The 13726-nt window shown below is 36.4% G+C and overlaps 1 protein-coding gene across 4 annotated transcripts in view; it reads left to right on the forward strand.

Moving 5' to 3' along the window:
• Positions 1–13726, forward strand: part of LOC136864302 (vacuolar protein sorting-associated protein 26B-like) — a 385738-nt gene that overhangs the window by 112690 nt on the left and 259322 nt on the right. For all 4 annotated transcript variants that reach the window (XR_010859291.2, XM_068226233.1, XM_067141107.2 and 1 more), the window contains exon 4: positions 13235–13399. Coding sequence is in view for 3 of the 4 variants with exons in the window: in XM_068226233.1 (XP_068082334.1) it covers positions 13235–13399 (165 nt within the window). In the remaining variant the exon portion in view is untranslated. The remainder of the gene's footprint in view (positions 1–13234; positions 13400–13726) is intronic.

The following is a 13726-nucleotide window of genomic DNA, read 5'->3' on the forward strand; positions in this document are numbered from 1 at the left end:
TCTGTGCAAATGTTCTAGTGTGTTTTTAAAGTTGTTTTAAAGTAATATTTCATATTCATCCATGCAGATGTTATAGTGTGTGTAAAGTTGTTTTAGGGTTTTACTGTGTTTGCCCGATTTGACTTTGTGGCTGATGATGGCACATATCTGGTGCCGAAACTAGTACCTCATTTGAACGATATGTGATTCTTTCACATTAATAAATATCTTTGTATTGAATAGGAGGAACCTTCTTAATTTTTAAATATTGTAATCCCACTTCAATACGGATCATGAAATTTCTAAATATTAATGAAAATGCCTACCAGGCAAAAAGAAAAGCCTATCAATATAAAAATTAGTCGCCAAATTGGGCAAAGATATTAGCTTCTTGAAGCAATGTATTATGCACAATTTAACACCGAACTTTCTGAAAGGAACGCTTAAAAATCATCGTACCGCACCACATTCCGTCCAAGCTCAACAAAAGCGAACAAAATTTGGTTGAAACACGACCTTTCTTTTTTATATAGGAAAAAATTGTTTTTAAACAGTAAACTTTACGAGACTCACCTTGAAGCAGCCAATCTGCTTCCTGGCATTCAATGGAATTTATTTCTAAATCAGGTTAATAATAAAATGTTTGACATACTCTCACAAAAACAGTTTACGTTGGAGAAGAAATTAGCTGCATTAAAAATGAACAGAAATGCATCAAAAACTCAGCCCAAAGAAATTAGTTTGCAAAGAAACTCATTCGAGAACTTCCATCCTCCTGTTGTCAATCTTTCGAACGTAATTTTAACCACGGAAGAAACTGCCATTTTTGTGAAGGGTCCGAAGCATAATTGGCCTAATATGAACGAAATAAACGCAGTTACTAACTTAATGATTGAGTCGGAAGCTACAATCAATAAAATGCCGCTAGAAGATAAAGACGAAATTAGATTTGAAGTAAAAAGAAAATTAGATAAGATGTTCAGTTCTAATAAAGTAAATAAAAGAAATCTCCCTATCAATTCTAATGCCAATAATTTTACTTCCGAACAAACAAATCGCGGAACTCAAAAAGAAAATTAAAAATAACGATCTGATTGTCACAAAAGCGGATAAAGGAAATACTACAGTTATTATGGACAAAACTAATTACATATCTAAAACCAAAGAATTTTTTAACAACAGCACGTTTACAATAATCAATAAAGATCCTACACAGAAAATACAGCGACAGTTAAAACGAACATTAAAGAATATATCTTTTCTCTTTACAGATCAAGAAAAATCAAAACTATTAAATATGAATCTAGGTCTACCCACAGTTAAAGCCCTCCCTAAAATACATAAAATTGACGTCCCTATCCGGCCTATTATTAACTATAAACCCAGCCCCCTATATAAAATTGTGCAATTTGTTCAACGATTTTTAACTAAGAACTATCAATTTCTCTCTAAAAAGTCCATCAAGAACACTACTGAACTAGTTGAAAAAATGAAGTCATTTAATGTACAACCCAACCATACCCTTCATTCTTTCGACATAGTAAATATGTAACCAAGCATACCCACAACGAAACTTTTCTCCATTATTGAAGACAACTTTAACAAACAGAGCTCTCTCAGCAAATTAGAAATACAAGATTTTATTTCTCTTCTGAAACTGGTCATCAACAATAATTTCTTTAAATTCGATGAAACCATCTATCAACAAAATGGACTGGCTATGGGATCACCCGCTTCGGGAATTCTAGCGGACATTTATTTAGATTTTCTGGAATATACAAAAATAAATAGCAATACTTTTCCAAACATCCTAATGTGGGCCAGATATGTTGACGACACATTTGTTATAATGGATGAAGAAATCAAGAATGCGACCTCTACCCTGCAAGAACTAAACAATATTGACCCCCACATCAAATTTACACTTGAGTCCGAAAATAATAAAGTAATTAATTTTCTGGATTTAACTATTCTCAGAAATCCATCTGCTCTTTCATATAGAATTTTCAGAAAACAGACACAAACTGCCAATACTATTCGTCAAGATTCCATACACCCTCAAACACACAAACGTGCAGCGTATAATAGCATGGTTCATCGTGCATTCACGATACCTATGTCTAAAAAAGACCTCAATAGCGAACTCAACACTATAAGAGCAATCGCCAAATTCAACGGTTACAGCAGATCATTTATATAACAGATAATCAATAAATTTAGACATCGGCCCAAGACTACTCTCACTAAAGAAAAACCTATAACTAACGTTTCATCTACTTTTACATTCAACAACGGTATCCATCAAATCACTGATGTTTTTCGAAAACATAACGTAAAAATCTTCTTCAGAACTAATAATAGGACCTCAGAAATTATACATAATTCAACATCAGTCAACACCTCTAACAGATTTTCCAAATCTGGAATCTATAGATTCAAGTGTATAGACTGCAGCGCCTCCTATGTGGGACAAACAGGACACAACTTCATAACCAGATATTCAGAGCACGTCAACGCGGTAAGATATAACAAGTTTTCTGCTATATGCCAACACATTCACGACTCTAATCATAAGTTTACTGATATAGAACATGATTTTGAAATACTTCAAATAGCAAACAAAGGGCCAATTATGAACATCGTCGAAAATTGTTTCATTCATTGCGATCAATATTTCAACCCTAACTATAATTTAAATGAAATTTCCGAGAAAACTAATATTCTTTACGATCTCTTAATTAAATGGCTAAGAAATATTAGACCACCTAAAAACAATTCGATCTTTCAAACCATACGCAGTACATATCCACATCATTTACCCCCACTACCACATCCTTCCGCTATACCTTAGCTCCGTGATAGTTGCTCCGCCTCTACCCCTCCCCTCTCCTCCCTTACGCCTCGCCCCTTAACCTTATAATTGCATCCATGAGTTCAGCTCTGTCCGCCGATCACTCAGGCTGCTCAAGGTGAGTTCGTTTCTAGTATTCTCTGGGTTTTTCTAGACTTTTCTTTTTGACCTTTCCTTCCGATCTTTTGCCTAATTCGACTTCTAATTTCTTCCCCAGGTTCCTCAACCCATATTGAAGTGGGAATTAATTCTTTGGATCTTACCAAGTTCATGTTTACGTTTATTTTCCGGAACCAAACTACAGAACACACATAGTGTCAACTTCATATGACAATAAACCTTACAGCATAATTTAACAGTTTTAGAAAACTAAAGTTATATATAAGCTGGACAAACCGCCATGGGTATACAACGACTGAGTCATCATTTTAAGGGATTTTAAAATGGAATGCAACTTCATCTACCATATTTTATTTTATATTCATCTGTGCAAATGTTATAGTGTGTTTTTAAAGTTGTTTTAAAGTCATATTTCATATTCATCCATGCAGATGTTAGTGTGTGTGTAAAGTTGTTTTAGGGTTTTACTGTGTTTGCCCGATTTGATTTTGTGGCTGATGATGGCACATATCTGGTGCCGAAACTAGTACCTCATTTGAACGTTATGTGATTCTTTCACATTAATAAATATCTTTGTATTGAATAGAAGGAACCTTAATTTTTAAATATTGTAATCCCACTTCAATATGGATCATGAAATTTCTAAATATTAAGGTGAGTAAAGTATAACTAAAGTATAAACAGGAACACATTACAATAAACAACCATATTCACTCTTATTCATACATCCCATTCACACTCAAGAAAGACTGGAAGTGCTTATAAGATGACTCTGGCAAAGGATTTTAAATTTTGTCTTAGATTTAGCTTCCCTGATGTTATTGGGGAGTTCATTCTACCAGCTCGTGGCGGTGATTGTGAACGATCTGTTGTAGGTTGCGGTTCGATGCACAGGACTTTCTAGTGTACAGGCTGACCGGGTATTGAACAGGTGTAGGGAACAAAGGTAGCGAAATCTGGTGGATAGGTAAGGAGGAGTGTATTCAGAAAGCACTTGATACACCAAAGTAGTTGCATGGAGTCTACGTCTGTCATTCAGTCTTAACCAAGATAATTGTCTATAGTATGGGGAAACGTGGGCATATGGTCGTATGTCAAATGCATACCTGATACATGCATTTTGGGCACGTTGCAGTCTCATGCCTTGCTCGTTATTGATATCAATAAAAACTGTATCACAGTATTCGAGAATTGGAAACAAAAGTGATTGAATGAGCTTTATTTTCAGGGACCAAGGGAATATATACTTAAACCGCTTCAGGAGATGCAGGCTTTCATATACCTTTTGGCATACTTTCATCACATGTTGCAACCAGTTCAATGTTTTGCTTATAGCCACACCAAGATTCATAACTGTTTCATAATATGGAATAATGGCATTGTTTAGTGCTACAGGAGGAATTTCATATTGTTTTAAGATGTGTAAGTTTTTCGAAGTACCAATGATTATTGCTTGCGTTTTAAGAGGATTAATTTTGAGATTGTTACTCAATGCAAAATTACTTATGAGATTTAAATCTGCGTTAACTTGTTGTACAGCACTCTGAATTTTATCAGTTCTTGAGTGGTAGTAGATCTGCAGATCAGCATAAAGATGATACTTGCCATGTGTAATCGATTTGGCAACATCGTGTAAGTAAATTGCAAACAGCAATGGTCCAAGTACAGACCCTTGGGGGAGACCAAGGGGGTTTGTTAAGCCACTCAGATCTACTATTATTTATAGTCCGTTTTGGTTGAAAGCGTCCTGCGCGAGAAATGGTTGCGCATGCAGTGGTGGGAGCTATCGTCCCCCCACTCCTACAGCAGGTCCAGTCGCCAGGCTAGCGCTGAAGTGAAAACGTCTCTCAAGCGGCGCGTGTTGTTACGTGCGGGCTAAGTTGAAATTACTGAAGTGACGAGCATGGCTTCTAGGTCCTCTTCTAAATCTGGGAGACCACTGCGAGGCTAGGCACGTGAAAGTGTTTATACCATGAGTGAACATATGAAACATATCATCCAGATCTCAATCACACTGAGTCGGTTTGGGGAGATATCAAAGGAGAGGTCCGTGATAAGAATATATCTCACCGGGCGAGTTGGCCGTGCGCGTAGAGGCGCGTGGCTGTGGGCTTGCATCCGGGAGATAGTAGGTTCGAATCCTACTATCGGCAGCCCTGAAGATGGTTTTCCGTGGTTTCCCATTTTCACACCAGGCAAATGCTGGGGCTGTACCTTAATTAAGGCCACGGCCGCTTCCTTCCAACTCCTAGGCCTTTCCTATCCCATCGTCGCCATAAGACCTATCTGTGTCGGTGCGACGTAAAGCCCCTAGCAAAAAAAAGAATATATCTCAATTAATAGTAATACAGCATAATTAGTTTTTTAGCATAAAATGTGTGCCATAGTATCTCTAATGCCTTCACTGTTCATAAATGAGGCGCTCCTATTCCCAATATAAATAAAAATGCTTATTCTGTACGAAATATTTCTCTGTCTTATAGATCACTCGTGACTTGACAGCAGACACACTCGACAAAAAGGAAGCTCTTTGCGGATATTGCTTGCACAGTATTCGCAAGACAAACGGAAAAAAATGTTGCGACCACGTAAAATACACTGAGCAGGAATACTGGGAGCGTGACAACACCATGCATAAGGAATTAGAATTAGACCAGTCCGACATCAACCTCGGTGAAGCTTCAGATGACACTGATTCAGACGAGAGTGAAGATTATTCTGAATAATTTGTAAATAAGATCCCTGAACTCCGAATATTAAACAAACGTGATCATAGAACACGTAAGAAGTCCGATAATATTTTTGCTCTGTTTTTTTGAGACAGATTTATATTGTCTATTGTTCCAGAGCATTTCGTTGTTGTTTTTGTTGCTGCTGTTGCTGTAGGAGACCTGTTCTCTCAGTCATAACAATAGCAGGTTATTCAAGAGTATTATATATTATATTTCTTCTGATGGACAAGAAAAGTAGACATTGTTAATGTTATTATGAAAGTAGCTGAAGTATTTTTACTAATGCTTCTTTTCTGCATTTTCCCGACAAATTTGCATTAATTAATCTCTTTTATACGTATTTCACTAGAAATCACGTTAAGTAGATTATATCTCCAGGCTGTCAGTGGAAACAACTTCCTCCTATTCGTTAGGCGATTGATGAACAGATAGCGCGTACCGATACGCCTTTCCTTGGTATACAGTACAGTACAGTACAGTTTCAAACGAACTTCCTTTATTCGCAGTATTACCAGTTGCAAGTTACTGTCTTATGTTCAATTGATTTTCTACCATATGGTTCAAACCTTTCAATTTTATATAACAGATTTCATATTCGTAAGAATGTATAATAAGAATGTATAAGAATAAATTAAAGGCTACAGAGTGCCAAAATATTGACCTCCACTTTTACTATACACTGAGATTTATTTCACGTTGTGTCGAAAGCATCATCCGATATGAATTCTTTTAGGCATGACCCTCTGATTTCTTGACGTCACCAACATTTACGACGAAAGTTACGAAGTATTTCCGTACTGGAATAGAACTGAAATTTTAGAATGTTATGCTCAAAGGCCTGTGTACTTAATGGACAAGGTTTTAAGGCAGACAATCGAAATATAAGACTCGATTTGTACAATGTACGGTACTATTTTATTTTCACTAGTTTATCATATTAAGTAATTCCTACACTTTTGAGTTAGTGTGATGTATGTACACCGATGAGCCATTGCATAATGACCACCCCGACCCGGGAACGTCTCGCGCCTAAGCTTTCCACACTATTTCAGTCAGTTCCCAGGGCTACGTCCGCTGCCTGAACTCGACTGTGTCAGCTGGAGGAAAGGTTCAAGTTCTTCCCCCACCACCAGCGCGAACACTCCCATAGTTCCTCGCACACGAGGCCAGGCCACACCTCCGGTCGTCCAGAAAGACGCTTACTACGAAGATGGACTATACTTTGACACACTGACAGCAATTTTTCAGGTATGAACTAAAAAAGTTTATTGCCGTCTTGCTGAAATTTAATGAATCCAATTTTGAAAGTAGCAGTTGAGGAACAACAGTATCAAAAGCACTAGAAAAATCAAGTAGAACCAGTACAGTCACTTGGCGAGTGTACATTACGTGTCTGATATCATCAGTTACTTTCAGTAGGGCAGTCGTCGTGCTGTGTCTTTTCTTGAAACCAGATTGGTAAGGGTCAAGCAGTGAGTAGTTAGTCAAGTGAGGACTTGTTCGTGTACCAAGCGTTCTAGTACTTTGGAAAGGGGTGGGAAAATGGATATAGGGCTATAATCTGATGGTAAACTAGGAGAATTCTTCTTAGGAATGGGAATGACTATACCGTACTTCCACACAGTTGGGAATACTCCCTGTACGAGGCAGTGATTAAATATATGCATCAGAATAGGTAATATTGCACCAATAATAATTTTTATGAAAGATAATGGTATGTCATTACCCGGAGCCTCTGACTTGAGGGAGTAAATTACACACTTCACATCGTTCGCACCAACTTTTTTTGAATGTGAATTTTACTTGATTTACTCGGGAATGAGCATTTATGGCGTTAATATCATCATCAGTTAGGTCATCAACTGGTAGATGATTATCGTTATTATTATTATTATTATTATTATTATTATTATTATTATTAGGATAGTTATCATAGTCATTATCGTTAGTAATATCATTATTAGTGTACGCTGCTTTTGTAAAATGAGAATTTAGGTCATCAAGTGGTATACTGGGTGCCTGCTTGGTCAGGCTGCGACCTATAGCCATCTGATGAAAATGTTTCCATATTAGTGTTGAACTTCGTCTGTTATCTCTTGAATATATTTATACTTGCTGTTACGAATTAATCGCTTAACTTGATTTCGAAGAATGTGGTAATTTTCGAAATCACTAGTGCTTTCAGTTCGCCTAAATCGCCTATACCATGCATCACGATTTGCCATGACCGACTTAATTTCATTTGTTAGCCAAGGAGACGAAGGGTGAGAAATTCGAATTTGCTTCTTCGGAGCGTGTCTGTCATACAGTCCTCATATTAAAGAGTTCAGTCTGTCAACCTTATCAATGTCATTAGTCAGTTGAATGTCATTCCACTGCAGTTGATATGCTTCATTTCGTATTATCTCAGTATTAAAATGCTTGAAGTCCCTTCGCATTATGTACCTGGTTTTGTACTTTGGTACCTTGAGAGAGTAACGTAAGTATATGAGATTGTGGGTCGAAATACTTGGCACATCAAGCTGTCCATGTTTTACCACTTTCTGCGGATTGTTTGTTATAAGGTCAGTCAGTGTCTGAGACGTGTGGTTTATTGTGTGAATGTGGTTAGTCGCATCTAGTGTCGGTATATTGTAATCCATGCCATGGAATAAGTTTTGTAAGTATGTTGATTCATTACTTGTAACTAGGAGATTAGTATTGAAGTCACAAAGAATGATTATGTTTTCGTACAGCGGAGTTAACTTTGATAATGCCACTTCTAGGTCAGATATGTGTCGTATGTCCGGCGCCTTTTATACCACTCCGATCAGTAGTTTTTGATTATTAACCAAGAGTTCTACAAACATGAATTCAGGTCGAAATGGAATCTTAGGATCTGAGGTCATAAATATTTTACTTTTTAAGTTGCTACGGCAATATATAGCGTATTATTATTTATAAGTTTCATATTCCGTATTGATTGGATTCAATGTAATAGATAAGAAAAGTGTTCCACCGATCAATACATTTATGTGGAACACTTTTCTTATCTATTACAATATATAGCGTAACCGCCCCTACACGATTTAAACGATCTAGGCGATGTAACGTCATGTTATTCAGTTTGAGATCAGATTTGAATGACTGCTGTAACCATGTCTCTGTTACACAAATACAATGCAAGTTACTGTTTCTAAATAGAGCTTGTATTTCATCAAAGTGACAAAGAAGCGATTGTGCATTGATGTGACAACACTGAAAATATTGTTGGTGGGGAGCTAACCTTTCCTTAAGAATGTCTCCTGCCACAGCTGGTGAAGGGGAAGGTAAGGGTGAATGCGGTCGACAATGAAGAGGGATAGGGTCAATGACATCACGGACATGCTGTTCGGTATAAATAATCGACTCATTTACGTTAGCAATTGTCAACAGAAAAATTCAAACTACTCACCCTAGTTGTTTCATAAGCACATCCAGAAATATTTACACACTCACTCTCGCACACACTATCACTTTCACATACACAAACATTATACGCTATTTTATCACTCATTGTTATTTTCCCAGTCAATCTCGTCGCCTACATAAGGCTTATTAATTGTGCCGTGTTGCTAACATACATTTTCTGTCCATTGTCTTTCAAAACAATAATACGGCCATCCTGTGTCCACACTGTCGGAGCCCAAAGTGATCACGTGCCCTGTTTAAAATAGTTTTTCTGATACCTGTTGGGGATTCTGTCAGTAGAAGGCCAGTTCCTTTTAACAGCCGCTTAGCCCTCCAAACTCTGTCCCGGTCATGATAACGCACAAACTTTGATTATAGGGCACTTACCCGTAGCAACAACCTGAGCTGTGGTTCGTTTTAGCACCCCTAATCGATGGCAACAATCTATATCAGACATAGTTATATCTACATTTAACTTACCCTTCATTGTGCCGATAACTTTATCATAAACATTCTCTGCCGGCTCCTCTGGAATGCCATGCAGCACTAAGCAGTTCCTCCGGCTGTACTGTTCAGCTTCATCAAGCAGTTCAGCCTGTTGTTCGAGGCACTGTTCAGTATATTCCAGTTTTTGTTATGTCTTTCAGCTCACTAGACACCCTTTCTTGGAACTGGGAGAACTCGGCCTTTAGCCGCTGCAGCTCTTCCGCGCGGCAGGTGCAGCTTGCGACGTGTTTCAAGCGGCCTTGGATGTCCTTCATAACATCTTCAATAGACGCTACACGACGAATAGCTTCTTTAGCGGACATACTGAAAGATGCTTCAGGTTAATGACAGATTAGTTACAGTACACTGAGAATGTCACAAATGGCACTTGTTGGCTGTTAATCTTGCTAATTGACGAGATTTACTGGAGAGGCGTTTCACACAACAGCAGCAGTTGGGACTTAAAAAAGATTTTAACTCCGACTGGAAGCAGACGTGTTTTTATTAATATTTTAGTTAAGAATAAGTTTTAATTAAGCTTAGTTGGTGGAAAGTTAGTGTTTATTAAATAGGCCTCCAAACAGAAACTAAAAAGAGACTTTAAAAAGTTTTTATCTTATTGGAAGAAGAGAATTTTTTAACAATATTTTAGTTAAGGACAAGTTATTAATTACTTTTTAAGCATTCTTCCCCCACCTCCAATGCCCCCGCCTCACTATCACCATCCTCCCCCAATAGACAAAACTTTTTAAGCTTCCTATGAGAATCAAAATTCAAATCTAATCAAAATCTCTTTATTTGCAAATGAGGTGTCTACCTCGGTGGCAAATGGTACACTAAAATACATTATTGTCAAGCACTAAATATTAAATTAACAAGAGAAGAAAATTTTCCTGTAATACAATATACAATTTACGCTAACAATTTTTTCTATTAAACACACAGCTCATCCTTAATAAATTTATATTATTTACAAAATTCTACTTATAATATCTCCTTCTGCTACTTACAAATATAGTCAACTGATGTGCAGTATGTGGAATTACTTCAAATGATACTATACAACTGGTATAAGATTAAAATTTACATTGCATTTATTTACTTATTTATCTTTTTACCCATTCTGGAACCTCAGTAGCATAACGACCTGCTGCGTCTTAACCAGAGGCCCTTTTGCCACCACTTTTCAGAGTTTCTGAAGGGCCTTCACAGCTACTGTAGCGGTCCCAGGGCCATTGAAGTCCCCACTGTACTTCACCCCTACAGGCAGTCCCCTACTTTGGCTGTCCAAACTCCTTAGACCAGGGGATGGAATTAATTTATTCACACACATTTTTTATTTACATCAACCTGCACTGGTCCAATGCCCTCTAACATTTAAGTAGATAAATTTCATAATTCGTCCGTATTGAACCAAGATTACAATTTATTAAAATTCGTATCCACCTTATTCAATACATTAAAATGTTGTTAAGATGAAATTACAACATATATTTTATCAGAACCAGTTTCAACGCCTTATTTTGCGTCATCAGCTGAAATACATTCTAGGAAATATTTGGCAAACATATAAGTTTATTTACGTCACATAAAACAAATTTTAAAAACATATTTTTGATTTAAAAACATATTGTAATTAAACTATTTCAAGTCCATATTATCTAAGACTTGCAAGTATTAAACTTTGAATTGATAAAATCCGATGTAAGATAGTTTATATTATCGTGGGTTTAACAAAAACAACCACTGAAAACGCAATCTTCTTAAAAAACATTAGCTCTGTTTGACACTTTATAAAAAAATTTCATGTAGAACCGTATTAAAAACTAATTCAATAAAATCTTCAAGCTGTTATATTGTAGCAATCGTAGCAAGGTGAGAAGCCGGTGCTTTTAGATGTTAACAATTATCTCATTCCCAGTTCAATGCGGACCTGAAATAATAGGATACTAGTAAGCTATCGCTTTGACCGAAAAATTTACGTCTTATAACATAAACATTTATGTGACTCACCTCATATGTCCTTGGGAAGCACCGAGTAGCTAAGCGAGCCTTGTTGTGTTAGCAATCAAGTGTCCAAGGTTAGTTTGGGTCAAAGAGGGGAACTAGGGGAAGAAGGGAGGAGCAAATGAGGGGCGGCAACCTGTTGGAGCTCCGGAGGGCGTGATCGTGAAAGGTAGCACGTAAAGCTATTGCGCATAATCTGAAATACTGTCCTATTGTCCGGTGTATGTTCCTTTTTAAAAAACTCAACAAGAAAATAAAAAAGAATACTTGATTTTTCGGAAATTTCATTTAAATTAAAGTTTGGATTAAAATTCTGATCCAAGTGTATATAACAGCCCTCTGTAACATCCAGCAAACTGCCTTTCCCTAAGCTCTCCAAAATCTCAATGTCCTGTTCTATGGATGTGAATTTATGTTTTAGATCATGTACATGTTGGCCAACCGCTGAAAATCTGTTATATTTTATTGCATTAATATGTTCAGTGTACCTAATTTTAAAACTTCGTCCTGTTTGGCCTAGATATGTGCAACTACAGTCATTGCATTTAAATCTATATACTCCCGATTTGGTATAAGGGTTCGATCTATTAACTGAAGTTGCATTGTGCAATACAACTGTATTATTATCAGTATGAAATGAAACCTTCATGTTATGTTTCTTAAAAATATTAGTAAACTAATAAATATCCTTGTTATAAGTAAGTCGCCATAAGACCTATCGGTAGATAACAAGTAACAACTTTCAACAAACACTGAACATTATCCCAGCATCTACTGACATTTCTCGGCAAGGTCTCTGACAACATTTCGTACCGATACAAAGTACCACTTCTTCTACAATAATTTAGATGCTTCAATTTCGCCTTTACGTGTGTCTACCTTTTAATGTTTTAGTACCTTCACGCTTATGACTTTAGCAGCGGCCTTGAACATGTTGTATATATGACATATATTTTTGTGCTTATGTTCACGCCCTCATTTCGTTGGCATTGCGTCATTATCACATTGGTTATCCACTAACAATTTTATTTGAACCATTTTAATTAAACTATGTATTTTTAATGGAAGAAGTTTTAGTCTCTGACAAGACAGTTTTAGTATAATCCTTGACAGTGTTCCATTAACATGTTTTTATTAATGTATCAATATTCACATTTTATGTATCAAATTTTAGTAACTAGCTAATCTTTTAGCTTCCATATGTAATATTATATGTATTTTTGAAGATTATTTTAGGCTGAAGATGCCCTTAATTGAGGGCAAAACATGTCCCAAATAAGTATTATTGTGTTTATGTAACCACTATTAATGGAAATAAAGTATTGAATAGGTGGATTAAAGTTGGCAGATATGTAATCATTTCTTCAAAACATACGAATGCACATGTCCTGTGAATATTAACTTCCTATCTCTAGTATTTCAAGGTATTCTGATTTTTATGAACATAAGTGTACAGTTCTACTCCTCTTTAATGTCACAATTGATAAGTTGATTATTGTAACACTCTATGAATCCTTCGTATGATCTGTCTCTGCCTTGCATTTTGTAATCCTGTCTTCGGCATTCCTTTCCCCATATTGTACAAAATCTACTTAATCGATTTTTTAACATTACCTTTATTCTTTTGCAGATATTTCTTACGCGTGACAATAGTCCGTCGCCTTTCCGATGTTGTGAAAGAGATGGATATTGTTGTCCATACTCTCTCGTGTTATCCAGATATGAACAACAGTATAAAGATGGAAGTTGGCATAGAAGATTGTCTTCATATAGAGTTTGAATACAACAAGTCAAAGTAAGTTATTTCAGTTGTTACGAAAACAAGGTATTTATGCTCATTTCTGTGCTTACTTATTTCTGTTCAGGTGTTGCTTCATTTTGCTTGTTGAATATTATATGTAGGTACCGGGTGTTGATGACATCTTTATGAGTGGTCAGGTGCAATTTTTCAATACGTACACTCTCTGTTCATGACACCTTGATAACAAATGTATCCCTTTTATTTTGAATTATTTCCTTTTTTGTGTTTAACAATTTTAACAGCATTTTCCTTGATTTTGGAAAATTGTTCGGTCATATATTTGAGAATTTCCTCTTTAGGTCATTTTGCCCCTTTTGTCCT

Source organism: Anabrus simplex, chromosome 2, assembly GCF_040414725.1.
Source record: "Anabrus simplex isolate iqAnaSimp1 chromosome 2, ASM4041472v1, whole genome shotgun sequence".
Lineage (NCBI taxonomy): Eukaryota > Metazoa > Arthropoda > Insecta > Orthoptera > Tettigoniidae > Anabrus > Anabrus simplex.